Consider the following 20,834-nt stretch of genomic DNA (forward strand, 5'->3'; position numbering starts at 1 on the left):
TAAATCCAGAAACCTTCCCATATTGCATTATTATCTCCATCAGGTCCACAACAGAGCTCTCCGGCTGGGTCACCGTAACAACCAGATCATCTGCGAACGCTCTCAATCTATAATCCTGATCTCTAATTTGTATACCCTTAATTCTTTCCGAATTCCGTATTTTTACCAGTAATATCTCCAATGTTAACACAAATAGTAAAGGTGATAACGGACACCCTTGCCTTGTACCCTTCTCAATATTACATGCTTCAGTCAAACTATTATTAACTATTATTCGGGCAGTTTGTTTTTGATATAATGCCCTAATTGGTTGCAAAAATTTATCCCCAAAATTCATTTTATCTAAAACTTTCATCAAAAATTGCCAATTCAATTGATCAAAAGCTTTTTCAGCATCTAAAAAAATTAGCGCTGCAGGGATCTGGTTGTTCCTTTCCAGAAACTCTAACACATCAACTATATGCCTCACATTATTTTTCATTTGCCTACCACTAATAAACACAGTTTGATCCCCATGAATCACCTGTTGCAGAACCCTCATCAATCTGTTAGCCAACACCTTAGCAAATATCTTGTAATCTGTATTTAAAAGTGATATCGGTCTATAATTTTTTACTTGAGTAGCATCTTGATCTTCCTTCGGAATCAAAGAGATAAAAGCAGTTCTCCAAGACGGAGGCACCTTTCCCCCTCTCTGAATTGCCTGGAACAGTTCCTTTAACGGCTTTATCAACTCCAATTGTAAATTTTTGTAATAAACCGCAGTCAAACCATCCGTACCTGGCGCTTTATCCACCTTCAATTCCTTAATTGCTATAAAAATTTCTTCTTCTGTTATCAATTGGTTAATCTCCTCTTTTTGTGCTTGCGTAAGAACCGGGATGCTAGCATTCTCCAAATATACATCAATGTCTTTTTCATTAATCTTCTCCTTAGCATATAATTTAGAATAAAAATCCATAAAGGCTTCCTTAATAAGATCCTGTTGAAACACAACCTTTCCCTTATGTTCAATTTTATCTATATTAGAAGCCCTTTGCTTTTTCCTTAGTCTGTAAGCTAGCCATCTACCTGGCTTGTTAGCATTGCAAAAAGTATTATGCCTGGCAAACCGCAAATTGGTTGCCACTTGATCAGCCATCAATTTATCATATTGTCCTCTTAATAGCTTAATAACCTCCTTAGTCTTCACATCCAATGGGTTCAAAGTTAAGGCCTTTTCTTTTTCCCTAATTTCATTCTCCAGCTCTTTCCTTCTGGCTTCCAAAGTACGTCTGTATTTATTATTCATATATATCAACACCCCTCTCATGTAGGCCTTGCTAGCATCCCAAACCATGTCCATAGAGGTATCCTTATTCATATTAATTTCAAAAAAATCCTTCATCTGCTGTTTACATTCTTCCACATTTCTCTGGTTTCTAAACAAATTCTCATTTACTCGCCACGAGCGCCTATCCCTATTGTCCTTATTGATCTCTAACCAAACTGGACTATGGTCAGAAATAGTTCTTGCACAGATCTTTACCTTCTTAATCCTAGAAAAAAAATCATTAGACAACAAAATAAAATCAATCCTGGAAAAAGATTGATGTCTGTCAGAAAAAAAAGTATAATCCTTTTCATGTAGGTGTGTGTCATGCCAGATATCTCGCAGTTCCAAATCATCCTTCATTTAAAAAAAAGATTTAGGCAATCTGGCATGACTCGGAACACGCTTAAAAGAACCAGCCTTATCCATCTGTACGTCCAAAACACCATTCCAATCCCCCATAAAAATAAACGATTTGTAATCCAATTGAGTAAGCTTTGTATGAAGTAAACTGAAAAAATCAGCTTGTTGTTGATTAGGAGCATACAGTCCAACTAGAAGCGTTTTTTTACCTTCTAACAGCAAATCTATCATAACATATCTTCCTTGCTTATCTGCTTCAATTAACTCCGCTGTTAGAGTACTTTTAACGTAGACAACCACTCCATTTTTCTTATTCATCGCAGAGGCAACAAATTGCATGCCCAACCTTGAGTTCGATAAATACTTTTGGTCCATAACCCTAATATGCGTTTCTTGCAAACATATAACATCAATCTTAAATTGTTTTAAATATTGAAAAACTTTCTTTCTCTTCTGTGGTGAATTTAATCCATTAACATTCCAGGTTAGAAATTTAGTCGCCATGCTTGGCGCCCCGAAGCTTTTGGAGCACATCTTCAATAGCCCCTGTATCTTCTTTGGGCCGCGCTCCTCCCACAGCTTCACTGTAAGTACGCTTTGAAAGTTCCATAAACTTCTGCTGGTCCTGCTCTTGTACTTGTCTTGCTCGTTTTAAAGCGGCACGCGTCAACCTCTGCTCTCCAGCAGCAGCCGATGAATCTATAATTTGATCCCCTCCAGCACCATTCTCCTCTGTCTGTCCACCTTCAGCCTCTTGAGGTTTTCCCTCTCCAAATCCCTTTACAGCTTCCAGAAGCGATAGAGGGGTTGCTTTTAAGACATTACTGTAAAAATCACGCGCCTGGGTCACAGTAACCAGACGATATCTTTTACCTTCATGCATCACCACCAATCCGACTGGAATCTCCCATCTGAACTTAATATCACGTTGCTTAAGTTCCTGTACAAGAAATGCAAAATCTTTCCTTCTCCTTAAAATCTTTGGAGGAATCTCTTTGGAGGAATGTAAAATTTACATAAGCTTGAAATTTAAGAGAGAATTTTTACAAAATGTTTTATAGAGGGCATTTAGATCTTAAAAAGCTAAGTATGTATCTGAATTATTAGCCTAAATGTTGGAGGTGTGGTGATGAAGACGCAATATATTTTCATATATGGTGGACTTGTAAAAAGGTTAAGGCTTTTTGGATAAAAGTCTGGTAGAACATACAGAAGATTTTTAAACGGACTGCCGAACATAGAAGAGTGGACTTTAAAGGTTTCTCACCTGGTTGAAATGGCGAAGATTTTGGCCTATTTGAAAGATTATTTGCAAGAATGCTATATTATGGAAGGGAGAAAATGGATTGAGTTTATTTAGAATAAGTATAGGGTTAAGAAGTTTTATGTAGTATTTGAATAAGTCTTCTTTCTTTTTTTCTTCTTTTATCTTAGTTTTTTTATATATATATTTAATATTACTAAGGTTTGCTTTATCCTATATAAGCTAGAGAGTGATAGATTTTAGAGTCTATGGTTGTTAGTATATGGTTGTTTATGATTGTTTTTTTATATATACCTTGTATTTAGCTCTGGGAAGTCAGGGGGGGGGAGGGGGGGAGGGGGGAGAGGAAGGGGGGGAGGGAGAAGGGAGGGGGAGGGGGGATTTTTAAGGGAAAAATTGTTTGTTAAAACTTTTCAATAAAAAAAAAAAGAAATGCAAAATCTTTCCTTCTCCTTAAAATCTTTGGAGGAATCTCTTTTAGAACCAGGACTTCTTGCTCCGCAACCACAACTTTAGTATCATAAGCAGCTTGAATAACTTCATCTCTAATTGCTCTCTTTGTAAAATAGACCACCACATCTCTAGGTAGCTTCCTCTGCCTTGCAATCCATGAATTTACACGAAAAATTTTATCCATGCATCCCTCTATTTCAGATGCTGGCTGGCCCAATACTGCTTCCAAAGCCTCAGAAATCAGCTGCTTTAAGTCTTCTTTAGGATTCTCTTTTAAGCCCCTGATTCTAATAGCATACTGCATCTGATGATACTGAACAAGGCTCAATTCTCCGTCCATTTTCTCCCTTAAATTTTCATTCTCCAATACTTTTACTTCTAATATAGTGTTCTTTTGACTAAGATCCTCCACTTTTTCATCCAAACGTTGCACACATTCAGCCACGCTTTCCACTGTAGACAAGATGTCTACCCTCATTGCACTAAACTTCTCTTCCATCCTCTCCTCCATTACGTTAAACTTCTCTTCCATCCTCTCCTCCAATTTCTCCAGTTTCTCCTCCAACTTTGCCATCTTATCACCCAGCATTTCTGACATTACCTGGGATTGCTTTGCAAAGGCATCTTGTAAGTCCTTAAGCGTCAATGCCACAGGAGGTGCAGGAGGAAGCAAAGCTTGCAACGATGTCTGTTGCACTGGGGAAGTTCCCGTACTCCGAAGAACTTTAGAGGAAGGTTTAGCCGCCATCTTTCCTCACTTTCACTTGTTGCGCACTTTCACTTTAAGTTTATAAAGTCCATTAAGCTAGGGAGTAAGAATAAAAATCCTCTTCACCTTAACCTCCTGTACCGCTCTGCCTGCTCCTTTTTACTCCAAAGTCTTTCCTTCTGGCAGGGGTGGTCGCAAACGCCTGGCTCTGCTCCAAAAATCCCGGAGCAGAGACGCTAAGCAGCTGGGAGCAACCCAGGCTACGGGGGAGCTCAATCCTTCAGCCGCCCGAGCTTTCAGCTCAGGCGGCCCCGGAGAACTCAACCCCTACCTGGGGCCTCACCCCCTCCTCTTCTCCCGAGGAGGGGGCTTCAAATCCACCTAAACAGCTGATCGGCGCTGTTTTAGGTGGAAAAACTCAGCTGTGAAGCGGACAGCCCGAAACGGCTATCTTCGGCGCCGCGCCGCCACCGGAAGTCTCCCGATAATGGGATATTGTTATACAGTACTTCCCTTTAACACACTAGATGATAAAATGTTACACCCTCCTAGTTCGAAAGTTTTACTAAAACAAAAATATGAGATATTAAAAAGAGATTTAGATGTGAATGTTCTGTAAATTAGGATTCTAAAGTTTCCAGGCCCTAAATCTGTTTAATAGTACTACAGTAGCCTCAGTCATATTAGCCTGCCTTCCTTCCTTCCTTCCTTCCTTCCTTCCTTCCTTCCTTCCTTCCTTCCTTCCTTCCTTCCTTCCTTCCTCACAGAAAGGTCTTCACCTGGGGCCAAAATGAGGCCACTGTGGGTGCCAATTGAGGTTCTTTGGGAAGGACATTCCATAAATGAGGTGCCACAACTGAAAAGGCAAGATAAAGGAAGGGGCTTGGGAGTGCCCATGTTCCCTTGGGGACCCTGTTGTGACTAAGAACGCTCCCCCAAAATCTTTTGAACAAAGGGCCTATAAGATGTTCTCCACCCACCAGATTCCCCCCACCCCATGGATGCACCTGTCCTAGGTTGGCCTGAGAGTACTAATTACTCTTTCTAACCATCTTTTGCCTTAAGGAACCTCATTGGTCTAGCTTGAAGATTTCCATCCAGCAAATGACCCATTCCACATTCTACATATTCCATACTCTGTAAAGTCGTCTTCTGCTTCTCCCTTCCATAGTGACCCAGGCTGCCTTCCTCCTGATTGGCTGGCTGGGAAGGGGACAGTCCAGGCAGGTTTTCCTCAGTCAGATATTCCTATTATCTCTGAGACATCCTATCATTTGCAGCATTTGATTTGGGATTTGATCAAGGATTACTCCCAGTCTGTTTCATTCCAAGTTTACTCCATCCCGTCCCATAAAGATTTCAGTTTTCAAAAAGAATTTTCCCCTTTAACAAGCTGGTTGGATAAATAATAATTAATGGATGTTTCCTTATCCCCATTTTGTTAAAATATCTTTTCCCTTAGCAGGATGCTTGGATGAATAACTGATGTGAGGAGGCACCCCAAGAATGTTTGTTCTCCCCAGTTTTAAAAAACTCCCCCCCCCTTTAACAGAATGCTGGTGTAGGAAGAAAATCTGGCCCGGATTTCAGCAGTGAAAGAAAAAAACAACAAATGCTGGTGCTACCTGAAGAGGAAATTTTATTTCCAAGAGCCCATGGAAGATAGACTACAAAATATGAAATATTATAGCAACAACATCTATATTATTCTAAATTAATTTCTTAATTGGTTTTCCTTGTTCATTTTTTAACATTCTTATTAACCCAGAAAAAGAGCTGATTAAATCAAGCGATGATTGAATCTTTTTTTTTAATCCCATTTATACCCCGCCCTTCTCCGAAGACTCAGGGTGGCTTACACTCTAAGCACAAATCAATGTGCTTAGCAATAGCCTTCATTCTATGTATATGCCTGCTTAGTAGGGCTTTCGCCCCCCCCAAGCGGCATTTTCACAAAGTCAGCTTATTGCCCCCAACAATCTGGGTCCTCATTTTACCTACCTCGGAAGGATGGAAGGCTGAGTCAACCTTGAGCCTGGTGGGACGCGAACCTGCACTAATTGCAGGCAGCTGGTGTTACTTAAGGAGGCATTAGCCCACTGCTCCACCAAGGCTGTTTTCCTCTATAATTAAGTTTATCTAATGAAAATTAAGTTTTGTGTGTTTGCTTTTTTGTTTTTATAATTTAAAAGATGTATTTAATTAATTATCATGTTTGCTTGTGAATTTAAAAGTTTTCCTTTTTATTATGGCTTGTCGGCTTTCCCCCCCTCCTCTCTTAATGAGGCTCCTGTCAGCTGTTAAAAACTTTATTAGAGCTTAGGTTAGTCATTATTTCGTATACAACAGTTCTAATACATTTAATACAGATTTATAGATCCTTCTCACACTGGGATCAATCGTCATTGATCGGGGCTCCGTCCCATGGATGTTTGCTTCTCCCCAGTTTTTAAAACCATTTCCCCTTTGACGAAGTGATTGGGCCAATAATAATTGATCGGGAGTCCGTCCCGTGGATGTTTGCTTCTCTCCAATTTGTTTTTTTTTAAAAAAAATACTGTACTTCTCCTTTAAGAAGCCTGCGAAGCTGACCGCAACAGCAATAGTCCTTCGTTTCGATTTCCCGTCTGGGCACAGCCCAAAGGCGGTCATCTGATTCCCAAGAAGAGGTGCGAAGTTAAGTTTCTCTTTCCTTGTCCCGGCGTTGGAGACGGCGATGGCGGCCGCAGCGTCCATGCAGGATTTGCTGGAAGAAGCCACCTGCTCCATCTGCCTGGACTATTTCCAGGACCCCGTGCTCATCCCGGAGTGCGGCCACAATTTCTGCCGGGGCTGCCTGACTCGCAGTTGGGGGACGTCGGAATCGGAGGCTTCCTGTCCCCAATGCAGACAGACCTTCGGGCCCCGCAACGTCCTCGCCAACAGGCAGCTGGCGCGGGTGCTGGAAGTGGCCAGGCGATGCGAAGGTCCTTTGGGCGAGGAAGGAGGGAGCTTTTGCCCGAAGCACCGGGAACCCTTCAAGCTCTTTTGTAAGGATCACGAGACGCTCATCTGCGTGGTCTGCGACCGATCCAATGAGCACAGGGGCCACTCGGTGATCCCCGCGGAGGAGGCTTTCCAGGAGTACCAGGTAGGAGTCAGCCAGGAGAAATCCCTGCGGAGGGTTATCCAGCGTTAGCACTGGCAACCCTAGGACCCGTTTTCTTGCTTCCTTCTGCTTTATCCCACTCCCTTGCCTCTGTGCCTGCATTTTTTTTTTGAAGACTCGTGTAGCGACTTACATTAATTGAGTGGCTGTTGACAGTTGCAACAGAACTGAAAAAAAATAGACTTATGACCACTTTTTTCACACTTACGACCATTGGAGCATCCCTGTGGTCACCGATAAAAATTTGGATTCTTGGCAACTGGCATGTAGTTATGATGGCTGCGGTGTCTCAGGGTCATGTGATCACCTTTCCCATAAGCAAAGTCAATGGGGAAGGCAGATTTGCTGTGACTAATTTAACAACTGTAGTGGTTCAGTTAACAACTGTAGCAAGAAAGATTGAAAAATGGGACAAAACTTCACTTAAATCAGGGGTCCCCAACCCCTGGGGTGTGGTCAGTTTGAAACCAGGCCATGGGAGAGGTGGTGCGCGCATGCACAGATCCATTCATGCGTGAGGAGCATGCACACCTGCCAAATGTAGCTCTTCACACACACGCACGCACACACGCATACACACACCCTGCAGAAAGGTTGGGACAGCTGAATTAATCCCTTGCTTATCAACAGAAATTGCCTGTAGGGAGAAATAAACACCCTTTGCCAGCTCACTTTCCACATTTGCTACAGAGTAGAGCAAGTTCACCATCGAGACCTCCAAAGTCTTGAGTGCAGATCCTGAAAAACAGTCCTGGTGGGTCAGGCCGAAGCCATCTCAGCCCAAGCTTTTGTTTCTCAGTGATGCTTCTCGCATGACTGGAACCAGGAAACTTAGAACAATTCGTTTAGTGACTATTCAAAGTTACAACGGCAATGAAAAAAGTGTCTTACAACCGTTTTTTACATTTACGACCGTTGCTGCATCCCTGTGGTCACATGATCAAAATTTGGACACTTGGCAACTGCCATGTATCTATGATGGTGGCATATATTTTCTAACTAGGTGTTCCCTCAGATGTAACTCAAAAAACCCTCAAAACTTGTATTTTCTCTTCAGGTCAAGGTTGGGGATTGCCTGAAGGCTCAGAAGAAGGAGAAAGAAAAAATAGCTAAGTGCAAAACAGACACAGAGCAAAGAGTTCAGAAGATGCTTGTAAGTATTGATCCAACCATGAGGAGCTTCTGAGATAATAGGAAGGAGAACACAGTCTGCCATCTTTAATAATAGGCAGCCTGTTTGTAAGTACAAGTTCTGACTTAAATAAAATGCAAGTTAAAGACAGTGTTAGGACACAGAACCTGTTCTTAAGCTGGGGATTGGGAGGTCAATATTGGTTGTATGAGTCACAGTTGTGTTAAGGGCACCTATGAGCCATGTTTTATACACTGGGTTTGGTTTGCTTAATACATTAATGCAAACCATATTTCATCGTATTGAAAAAAATGTGAAATCAAACACTTTTTTGGCTACATTTTTGGAATCTGTGATTGCCAAGGAAATTTTCACGAGACAACATTTAAACTGCAGCCTTTTTTGGTTTCTAGAAACCTTTCCCCCTGTGTTTGTTGATGTCAAAATGGTTTTTTTTTCTCCCTAGGAAATTCTCCCATCTCATTTCAGGACTCTTCAGGGAATCAGTTTAAATATTATAATAATAAAAATAAATGTAATTAAGTAAAAATAAAATAAAAATATGCCTTTTGCTCTTTTTGCCTTCTTGTTCTAGGACCACATCGAAAAAGAGAAAAAAAATATAGTGGCTGAATTCAGAAAACTACAACTCTGGTTAGAAGGACAGGAGAAGCTTCTGTTGGGTAGAATAGAAGAAACGGAGAAGGATATTATGACAATAAAGGAGAAGGATTTGGCCAAGCACATGGAGGAACTGTGCTCTCTTGACGATCTCATCCAGGAAACAGAGGAGAAGCAGCACCAGCCAGCCAGCAAACTCTTAGAGGTCAGGCAGGAAATTGAAATCATAGAATCATAAGGCTGGAAGGGACCTTGGAGGTTTTATAGGTTGGTGACCTCTGTTCTAGTCCAATCCTCTGCCCAAGGCAGGAGTCCTTATACCATTCTGAACAAATGGTTGTCCAATCTATTATTGGAAGCCTCCAGTGATGGAGCACCCAGAACGGCAGGCCATTCCACTGATTAATCGTTCTCAATGTCAGGAAATTTTTCCTTATTTCTAAGCTGGATTTCCTTCTGATGAGCTTCCAGCTGTTGCTTCTTGTCCTGCCCTCAGGAGCTACAGAATGTAAATTGATGCCCTTTTCCCTGTGACAGCCCTTCAAGTATTGGAAGATGGCTGTTGTGTATCCCCTCAGCCTTGTCTTTGTTGTTGTTGTTGTTAGCTGTGAAGTCGTGTCCGACCCATCGCGACCCTATGGACAACGTTCCTCCAGGCCTTCCTGTCCTCTACCATCTTCTGGAGTCCATTTGGGCTCACGCCTACTGCTTCAGTGACTCCATCCAGCCACCTCATTCTCTGTCGTCCCCTTCTTCTATTGCCCTCAATCTTTCCCAGCATTAGGCTCTTCTCCAGTGAGTCCTTCCTTCTCATTAGGTGGCCAAAGTATTTGAGTTTTAGCTTCAGGATCTGGCCTTCTAAAGAGCAGTCAGGGTTGATCTCTAGGACTGACCGGTTTGATCGCCTTGCAGTCCAGGGGACTCGTTTGTCTTTGTTAGGCTAAGTATACAGAGTTCCCTTAGCCATTGGCTTCAGAGCCTTTATCATCTTTGTTGCTCCTCTCTGCATTCTTTATAGGGCCTCAGCATCCTTTTTTGAATCCTGGTGTACCAATGATGAAGTGGAGTAGACTGCTTTAGCCTCACCACATAATCCTCTTTTTGACTCTTTCCTTTTTTTGATAAATTTTATTGAAATTATAATAGTGAAATGTACAAATGAAAGTAAAGAAAGGCAAATGGAGAGGCATAAGAATGGGAAAGAAGTGTAGGAGAAAGGTGAAAGAAAAAATAAACATTGACTTCAGCACAGTAAAATACAAAATAAAATTACAGCCTCAACTTTTTACATTTACATATTTAGAAATTATTAGCCATGTCTATAAAAACAAATTAATAAGCAAAATCAAGCATGAGGAGTTACTTTTTTTTTCTATCTTGAGCATAAAGTCCAAAAGCAGTTTCCAAGTAGAAACAAAGCTGTCATTTTTTTTTTCATTTTTTCTAGCTCCATCACTTTTTCCCTCCATTCTTCTGTTGTGGAGATTGATATATCTTTCCATTTCCGTGCAAGTAGGACTCTGGCTGCACTTGAGATGTACAAAGTTCAAAATCTTTTTTCAGCTCCTTATTTTATTTTTTTGACTCTTTCTATGGAAACCTAGAAAGTATGAAGGCTAGAGGTGGTCCTTAACTTATGGCCACAATTGGGCCTGAAATTTCTGTTGCTAAGCAAAACAGTTGTTAAGTGAATTTTGCCCCATTTTTACAACCTTTCTTGCCCCTGTTGTTAAGTGAATCACTGCAGTTGCTAAGTTAGTAGTACATTTGTTAAGTGAATCTGGCTTCTCCATTGACTTTGCTTGTCAGAAGGTCCCAAAAGGTGATCACATGACCCCTGGGACACTGCAGTTATGAATCAGTTGCCAAGTGGCTGAATTTTTATCATGTGACCATGGGGATGCTGCAACGGTCTTAAATGTGAAAAATGGTCATAAGTTGGGTTTTTTTCATTGTCGTTGTAACTTTCAACGCTCACTAAATGAACTGTTGAAATTCAAGGTTTACCTGTAATGGCTAATATTAGGGATACATAGTGTAATTCAGAAAAAGCAGGCAATCTGAAAAGCAAGAATTCAAAGTTCTAGTCACTTGTCTCTATATTTGTCATGATTTTAAGAGTGCCTGCTTAGGGTTCCTATCCCCTGTTAGGGGATGGGGTGATGGGTGTTCTTTGTAGGGTCTCCCCTCCCCTTAATGTCCAGGGCAAGGAGAACCCCAACACTGATGGCCTTCTACAATGTTACAACCACTTGGATTTTCCAAAGTGCCTCGATTCTGGAAGCATTAATGCAAGGCATTTCTGTATTCTATTGATGCACTATTTTATTTTTCAATTATGTATTATTATTTATTTAGTTTTATATATAATAAATATTATAATCTGTATAAACTGTGTTGGATTCAACCGAGGTAAAATTTTTGTAAGACAAGGAAATAAAAATAATACCTCTCTTAAAAGGGGTGAACGGCTGGAGAAAAAAGAGCAATGGGATTTCTTTTTAAGAAAAATGGAAGTAGTTTTTATATATCAGTTTGTATCTGGTTGTCCAGAGGTTTCACGTTTGTTTTTTTTATAAATTTAAGAATTTAACTTTCTGCATAGGAAATGGCTCCTTTCAGTGCTTTGTCTCTTCTTTTCTTTAGGACATTGGAAGCATCTTGAAGAAGTAAGTCAATCTTACCAGTACTTCAAGGTACTGGTAATGGTGTTCAAGGCCCTACATGGCATGGGTCCGGAGTACCTCAGGGATCACCTGCTGCCAGCATCAACTTCCCTCTGCCCTGTGCGTTCCCACAGAGAGGGCCTCCTCAGGGTGCCACCGGTCAGAGAATGTCGTCTGGTGGCCCCCAGGGGGGAGGTCCTTCTCTGTGGGCGCCCCGGATTTATGGAATTGGTTGCCGGTCGAGCTCCGGATGGCGCCCGACCTTCGCTCCTTCCGACACGATCTGAAGACGCACTTATTTGAACAAGCCGGCCTGGCCTGATGGGGGGATGGGTTTGGGATTTTATTGTTGTTTTTTAATATATGTATTTACTGTTTTAGTTTGGGCATTGTATTTAATTCTTTTTTAACTTTTGTATTTTTGTATTTTTATATACTTGCCCTGTTCACCGCCCTGAGTCCTTCGGGAGAAGGGCGGTATATAAATAAATTATTATTATTATTATTATTATTATTATTATTATTATTATTATTATTATTATTATTATTATTATTATTATTATTATTATTATTATTATTATTAATCTGCCCTCCTCTTTACAGTCTCAGAGACTGTAACAGTCCTCCAACAGTTTTCCTTTTCTGGAAAGTTCTGTTTGTATTTTGCAGTAATTTCATTTAAAGATAGCGTACTGTATTTCAGGGCTTTTTAGACATTTTCTCAGACAACCTCAGCACAATATACTTAGCAATATTTGATATGATCAGTTATTAGGGCTGATTGCACAGTCATCCAGATGTTTAGATTGAATTTGGCATTTTTATCCACCTATTGAGTCCTTCCCAAGAAGAGACAGATGTTTGATGGTTTTAAAGGTATCATTGTTGGATGTAATGCAACTATCATGCATACATGCCAAGCACCCAAATTGTGATTACAGGGACACTGTGATAGGTGTTAAGAGTGAAAATGGTTTTAAATCATTTTTTTTTGAGAGCTGTTGTAACTGGTTGTGAATGAATAGTCCCAAATTGAAGGTAACTGCATTCGTCTCCATTAAATTTCATTGCATTACCTTTAAACTATCAGTTTGAATGTTACATCCATCTTCTAGATTGCTTACCTATACCTCACCCATATTAGTAATTAGTCACCAGTCATTTCGTAAGATACAATCCATTTTTTTTGGCCAAGAGATTCACAAGAATTTTCAAGAATGTTTTTTCGTCTTGCCAGATACCATGCCAAGAAAACATATGAGGATCCAGTGGATTTACTTGTAGAGCGGCAGTGGACAATCTGGGATTGCAGTGATATCACTGTGCTTCTGAAAAGCGCCATGAAAAAATTGAGAGGTAAAAAACAGCCACTGGGGTTTTACGCTGGATGACATTTTGATCCCAGAGAATCCAAGAGAGATTCTGGGTCAGTGTCACACGGATCAAGGAGGGATCGATGTCAGGATCAGTAGAGGAGACGCCTTCATTTCTCTGGGGAAAGGCCTTGTGTCTTGGCACTAGGAGAACAGGAGCTTTCTGCTTTCTCTTATTAAAGAGGTGTGTGACCTAAAAATGGGAACCATTAGCTAGTGATATTTGACCCATTACAGGTAGTCCTCGACTTACAACAGTTCCTTTAGTGACTGTTCAATGTTCGAAAAAAGTCATGTGATCGCCTTTTGTGACATTCTGACAAGCAAAGTCAGTGGGGAAGCCAGATTCACTTAACCATGTTTCTAGTTTAACAAGTGCAGTAATTCACTTAACAAATGTGGCAAGAAAAGCCATAAAATGGGGCAAAACTCACTTAACAAATTTTTCACTTAGCAACATAAGTTCTGGGCTCAGTTGTGGTCGTATGTCGAAGGCTACCTATATTGTTTATTTCCCAGATCCATATGCACTGACCACTGGGGAAGCAGTATATACTTCCACTAAATGCAATGGAATATATAGAGGTAGTCCTTCACTTACAACCACAGTTGTGCCCAAAATTTCATTTGCTAAGCAAAGCGGTTATTAAGTGAATCATGCCCCCTTTAATGACCTTTTTTGCCATGGTTGATAAGCTAATCTGGCTTCTCCCATTGACTTTGCTTGTCAGAAGTTCCCTAGGAAGGTTGCAAGATCAGTTTGAACGTTTGAATGTTACGACAGTCACAAAGCTCTGGGATGCTGCAACCCTTGTAAATACACGCCGGTTGCCAAGTGCTCGAATTTTGATCTGTAGTGGTCATACGTCTGAGAACTGGTCGTAGGTCACTTTCTTGAGTGCCGCTGTAACTTTGAACAGTCACTAGATGAGTGGTTGTAAGTTGAGGACTACCTATATATGGAATATATAGTAGAACATATTTATATCTGGTAGAATATATACAGCCACCAATGACATCCTGGCTTGTGGCTTTCGTTATTCCTTATTTCCTGATTTGACTCCAAGGAAAGCAAACCAAGGTATCTCTGGGTAGGTCCTTCTGTCACTCCATTTCCAGTGATGAGATGCTGAATCCCTCCTTTTTCTTCCCCAGATACTCTGGAAAGTGGACTGCAATTACAGAAAGGTAAATACGAGTTATAAGAATCTCTTATATCGCTTGCTATTTTAAGCTCCGATGCTAGTAGTTTTAAGAGAAGCAAAATAGAGTAACAAAAAAGAAAAGTGTAGGATTAGATACCTTAAAGACTAAGATTATCCAGTAAACTTTAATGATTTTATGATTTATGACCTGTTACTTGCTGTTTATATGTTCATTGTGAGCTTATGTAGCACAAACAGGTTCCTTGTGTGTCTGATCACATTTGGCCAATAAAGAATTCTATTCTATTCTATTCTATTCTATTCTATTCTATTCTATTCTATTCTATTCTATTCTATTCTATTCTATTCTATTCTATTCTATTCTATTCTATTCTATTCTATTCTATTCTATTCTATTCTATTCTATTCTACAGTATTCTATTCTATTCTATTCTATTCTATTCTATTCTATTCTATTCTATTCTATTCTATTCTATTCTATTCTATTCTATTCTATTCTATTCTATTCTATTCTATTCTATTCTATTCTATTCTATTCTATTCTATTCTATTCTATTCTATAAAATTGAAGTCGGTCTTGGTGTAGAATGTAATATCTGGAAAAATGGGAAAATATGGGCTGGGACTGAATGGAACATAAACTTTCTACCAAGCTAATAACATCCTGTTGATTTTACTGCCTGACTATAAATTGGTGAGACACCAGGTCTTTGGGAGCAGAGAAATTAGGACTTTGGGGTGAAAGCAAATAGCAAAGTTGGAGCACTAGGCTCATCAAAGTTATGAAAGCAGAGCAAGATCCTCCCCTGTTGTACATTCCTGTGATATTCTGATGCTCGTAGAGAAAAGGGCAAAGGTTCCTGACACTCCATCCCAAGTTACCTCTGGGGGATCCTTCTGACTCTGCCAGTTCACTATTGAAACATGGCAGCCTCTTGCTCTGCCTGATCTTCTGTATTAAAGCTCCAGGTAGAGTCCCTGTTCCCACCTTGGCCCTCCCAGGAACTCACTGAAGGCAAAGCCAAACAATCTTCACTGCCAACCCCATTATTGTCATCTGCAAGGTGGAAGCTAAAGAGAGTGATGTGCAGGGTTGCTAGAAGGGGGTGAAGCACTATGAAGGGTTGGAAGGACTAGGCAATGCGGAGGTGTTGTTTCAAAAAGCAGTGACTCTTCCAGTCCTGGAGGGAGTGTTGGAAGCTGAACTCTTTTCAGAGTAGAGGCCTTAAGGTTGATAACTTGGGTGTCAAGACACAAACCAAGCCTGCAGCTGAAGCTCTTGTTCTTCTTCCTTCCTTCCTTCCCTTCCCCCATACAGTGAACGTATGTCTGAATCCACGGACAGCCGATCCTGGCCTCCTTGTCATCTCCGAGGATCAGAAAAGCGTCAAAAGAGTTGAGCCAGACAAACTAATATATCCTGACCCAAACCGCAAGAGTTTTGTATTTAATCCTTATGTCCTTGGCTGTCAGAGGTTCTCAACAGGGAGACATTTCTGGGAAGTTACTGTAGGAGATACCACAGGATGGAGTGTAGGGGTTGCCAAGAAGCCGTTGAAAGAAACTTATTTTGATACGAAGACCAGCCAATGGGTGTTTAGGAAATGGGGAGAGAAATACCTGGCTAGCTCTCCGTCATTCTCTGAATTTGTCCTGACTGAGAAGCCCACGAGGATCCGCATCTCTCTCAACTGTGAAATGGGACAAGTGAGCTTTTTTGATGGCAGAACTGCAGCTCTGCTGTATGCCTTCTCGGATGCTTCCTTGGTTGGAGAGACCCTTCTGCCCCTTTTCTCTTTGGATAATGGTGCCTGCATGACACTTCCCTAAAAGAGGGGACATCTATAGACAAAACTTTGGAAAATCCCTATTTGCTGAGCAGTGATCTCTGAAAGGTTCCTCATCTTTTTGCTACTACACCTTCCTTTAGTGTTCTATGCCACACCGAGTTGCTTGCAGTTGTGTAGCCTTGGAAATGGAAAGAATGGGTCAGTCAATCAGTCTAAAAAATGAGGTGTCCAATTGAAGCTTTACAGGTTTTAGGGTCATGGGTTCAGGTGTATCAATATTAAAAATACCTTATCTTACAGCTAAACCCATAAATCATGGGTTTTAGATGTCTGTCACAGCTCTCCTTCCCATTTATGTATCATGCTTGTTTCTTTAATGTTTAGTTGCAGTCAGTGATTCTGTAGGTTCCCATAATTCAATATATTCTGTTTTCTTTCCCTGATTTTTTTTCCTTTCTGCTTTTTTTCTGTTTCTTTTAAAATATACACAATAATCATAATCCCAACAAACCTTAGCAGGGCTTCAGCAAATATCAGACTCCATGTAAAATTTACAGCATCATAGGATGTGTGTGTGTGTGTGTGTGTGTGTGTTTACAAATCCCAGTATTGCTTCTATCTTTTTATACTTACCTAAGTGATCTTCAGGGATGCGGTGGCTCAGTGGGTTAGGACGCTGAGGTTGATCAGAAGGTCAACAGTTTGGCGGGTTGAATCCCGAGTGCCGCATAACAGAGTGAGCCCCTGTTACTTGTCCCAGCTTCTGCCAACCTAGCAGTTCGAAAGCACGTAAAAATGCAAGTAGAAAAACAGGGACTGCTACGGTGGGAAGGTAACAGCGTTCCGTGCGCCGGCCACATGTCCACGGAGATGTCCTCGGATTACTGATTGTAATTTTATAGGTGTCTCATGGATTGTAGCTCCTTCCTTTGCTATTTTATGTCAGTCAATTTATTTTTATCTCATTTTATTCTGCCAATATGAGATCTTATTTCTATTTTAGAGTGGTGTTATTAATTTTATTGTCAATCGTCCGATTTGTCACATTTCAACAAAAGGAACTCTGCGGGTTTTTCGCACCCGGGGGGCTCCTCATGACTTGCCAATAAATGAGGACACGTCTCTCTGAGCGTTCTCGGGATGAGGGCCCAGACCGAAGTCCTAAGCTCTCTTTTATTGATAATACCATCCTACACAAGCAACAAGCAGCTATCTCATGGTTACATTTCAGCTATCCAATGGTTACATTTCAGCTATAGCCATGTATGGAATGTCATTGTTTCTGTTACTTTCTTGTATGTGTTACTTTCTTGTATGTGTTACTTTCTTGTACGTGTTCCAACGGGATTGTCCGTCTGCACGTAGCAAGGTCATCTGATTTCTGGTAAACTGCAACTTATGAACAGAAACGAAACTTATCTCTGCCCTGAGTCAGACCTGCGCCATTTTATGTGAGCCTAAGGTGGAAATATCACAGGTTTCCTACAGAACTCCCGGCTCTTTAAAACTACGTAGAGTAAAACTTTACTGAAAGATCTATCTAGGCACAGCAGAAACAAAGTCAGTTCTGGGTTTTCCTATAAAAACCCACATAGATAAAAACCCCTTTCCCTCCCCGGGCCACCCACAGTTCATAGTTCACCAACTGAATTCAGTTCTTTTGTTTTGGGAAATCAGGCCTGTGTCATCTTAGCATATCTCATAACCTGACCTTGGTGAATAATGTCTCACCGGCAACAGCAAACTCCCATGCATTCTCCACCCTAGGAAGTCACCAATCCCCCTCCTGTTTCTGTATGGCAGAACACGAGCCAAAATCAAGTGCAGGACACGATGGAGACAAGTCAGTTTTGGGTTAGTTAGCATCACCACCAGATGGATTCGTAGCTGGCTGACAGGCCGTACTCAGTGTGTGGTCCTCAATGGAACTGCATCTACATGGAAAGAAGTGTGTAGTGGGGTGCCCCAGGGCTCTGTTCTGGGCCCAGTGCTCTTCAATATCTTCATTAACGATTTGGATGAGGGGATAGATGGGGAACTCATCAAATTTGCAGATGACACCAAGCTGGCAGGAATAGCCAATACTCCAGAAGATAGGCTTAACATACAGAAGGATCTGGACAGACTCGAACACTGGGCACTATCTAACAAAATGAAATTCAATGGTGAAAAAAGTAAGGTTCTACATTTAGGCAGGAAAAATCAAATGCACAGATATAGTATAGGTGGTACCTTGCTCAATAGTAGTAACTGTGAGGGATCTCGGAGTCCTAGTAGACAATCACTTCAATATGGGCCAGCAGTGTGCTGCAGCTGCCAAAAAAGCCAACACAGTGCTAGGCTGCATTAACAGAGGGATAGAATCAAGATCAAGTGAAGTACTAATACCACTTTACAATGCTTTGGTAAGGCCACACCTGGAATACTGCATCCAGTTTTGGTCACCATGATGTAAAAAAGATGTCGAGACTCTAGAAAGGGTACAGAGAAGAACAACCAAGATGATTAGGGGGCTGGAGGCTAAAACATACAGGGAACGGTTGCTGGAATTGGGTATGTGTAGTTTAATGAAGAGAAGGGTGAGGGGTGACACGATAGCAGTGTTCCAATATCTCAGGGGCTGCCACAAAGAAGAGGGAGCCAAGCTATTCTCCAAAGCACCTGAAAGTAGGACAAGAAGCAACGGATGGAAACTAGTCAAGGAGAGAAGCAACCTAGAACTAAGGAGAAACTTCCTGACAGAACAATTAACCAGTGGAACAACCTGCCTCCAGAAGTGGTGAATGCGCCAACACTGGAGGTTTTTAAGAAGAGACTGGATAGCTATTTGCCTGAAATGGTATAGGGTTTCCTGCCTGAGCAGGGGGTTGGACTAGATGACCTCCAAGGTCCCTTCCAACTTAATATTTTTTATTATTATTTTTATTTTTATTATTATTATTATTATTATTATTATTATTATTATTATTATTATTATTATTATTATTATTATTAATTGTTACATGTTTTGTGCCAGCCCATGGCAGTTCCCCAAATAGGTCATCAGATGGAGCAAAGAGGCTTCTTTGCTCCCCTGCAGCAGCCCCATTGGCAAGAGAGTTTTATGGCTAGGGAGGGGCCGAGACCCCCCATAAATACCTCTGCCCAGGGGCTGCTTCTTTGTTCTGCTTCTCTTTTCTATCTCTCACTTGCATGCATTCTCTATCATACAAGCATGGATGCTTCCATGCCATATAGCTCTTTTTATATAACCTATCGATGAATAAAGCTTCATAATGACTGCATTTCTGCATTCTGCCTATTTCACTTGGAAGCACCTTAACGTCCCATCGATCTCTTGTGAAAGCTGCTTCACAAGTTGGTAGCAGAGAGGATGGTTAAAGGGAACGCTTCCAAGCCTGCAGCTAATGCCTAGATTTGAAACTGAAATGGATGGCCGGAGATCCCAGATTGTGACCAGGAGTCTTCAATCAAGATCAGCAGCTCTAGCCCCTGAAGCAAGCTCCGCTCCAGGTGAGAGCCCAGATGGCTTCCTTCTGCACGCCACAGAGGGAAGCTTGGAAGTTTTACAGTCCACCCAAGACTGTCAAGATGCAGCAGAAGCGCTCCGGGCCCAACGCAAGCAACGCGTGGATCATATGTCTACACCGGAATGCAAGGAACTGCTTCTAAAACTCCTTGAAGTACAGGAGACCCCACAAGCCTCTCCACGAAGGACATCAGTGCAGAAGGACTGTGGATGCCGGGTAAGCCCCCCCCTCAGCCACCACGAGGCCCCTCAATATGGCGCCTGCCACCCTGAGTAACCCCGGGACCCCAGGGCTTTTGGCGCGAAATCCCCTGCCTAACTGTGACCTACAGCTTCCTAGGGCAACAGGAAACAAGATGGCTGCGCCCAGGGAGACCGCATGGCCCGGCACAGGAAGCAAGATGGCAGCCCTGTGCGCCCACATTTTCTAACAAAGAAAGGCCTCAATTAAGTCTGGAGGCCCAGCAACCCCTGGCATCCGGCCGTAGCAACATGCAAACTCCTGGGCTCTCTCCAGCAGAAACCCTCATGACCTATGATGGCAATAAGACTGCCCATTACCCCCCAAGGCCCCCGACCCTCTCTCCGGGGCCCCCAGCCTTCCTTTCGCCCCCGCCCAGGCGCTCTCCTTACTTGGCCTTTGGGGGGGGGGTTGGCCCCCTCCTCCAGCATCGGCTTTAGCCATCCCCAAGGTTTTCCGGACCAGCGACGGGCTCCTCAAGGCAATCCAGGGCCGGGGGGGCTCCAGGAAGGTTTTCCAGAGCTTTTTCAAAGCCAAGTGCCGGCCGGCAATCTTGGGCACCGCCCACCCCCTGATCACATGTTTTCCGGACATGCCCAGTACGGGCTTTTTAACCCTGAAGGGGGGCCATCTGAAAAACAGAGAAATATACCACCAACGCCCACTAGAGGGGTACCTTTACCTTTTTTTTCTATGCAAACCTCCCAAATGCTCCAGGAATGGGATAAAACATTTCTGCCTGTGTCCACGTTGCATCCCAACTTTGAAAAACTGAAAATTGGGTGGGAAAACTACCACAGTTGGAATAGAAATTTGCAGGTATGTCTATTAAAGGATGGGATTCTTGAAATGGCCCTGAACCCACCACCTTTCCCGTGGAGCTCACGAGAAGAGTGGCTCCATAGACAGACTTTTTCTACTCTGATGGCTTCTATCGATGATAATTTGTTCCCAAGCATTCCAGATGGACTCACAGCTTGCGCAGTTTGGCGGTTATTATACAATTTATTCAACAGCAAGAGCATGGGTTCCCTCACCAGACTCACAACTGAGTTTTACAACACAAG

At 42.0% G+C, this 20,834-nt stretch overlaps 1 protein-coding gene across 1 annotated transcript; it reads left to right on the forward strand.

Annotated features, from left to right (window-relative positions):
- The first annotated feature begins 6,548 nt into the window (after positions 1-6,548).
- On the forward strand, positions 6,549-16,967 carry LOC308663281 (E3 ubiquitin-protein ligase TRIM39-like). The gene is made up of 7 exons (XM_081319579.1): positions 6,549-7,231; positions 8,307-8,402; positions 8,977-9,207; positions 11,649-11,671; positions 12,906-13,024; positions 14,197-14,229; positions 15,526-16,967. The coding sequence occupies exons 1-7, from the start codon at positions 6,818-6,820 to the stop codon at positions 16,035-16,037; spliced, it is 1,428 nt and encodes a 475-aa protein (XP_081175705.1). The 5' UTR covers positions 6,549-6,817; the 3' UTR covers positions 16,038-16,967.
- Positions 16,968-20,834: the final 3,867 nt, after the last annotated feature.

The sequence above is a fragment of the Vipera berus genome (genome assembly GCF_964194415.1).
Source record: "Vipera berus genome assembly, chromosome: 2".
Taxonomy (NCBI): Eukaryota; Metazoa; Chordata; class Lepidosauria; order Squamata; family Viperidae; genus Vipera; species Vipera berus.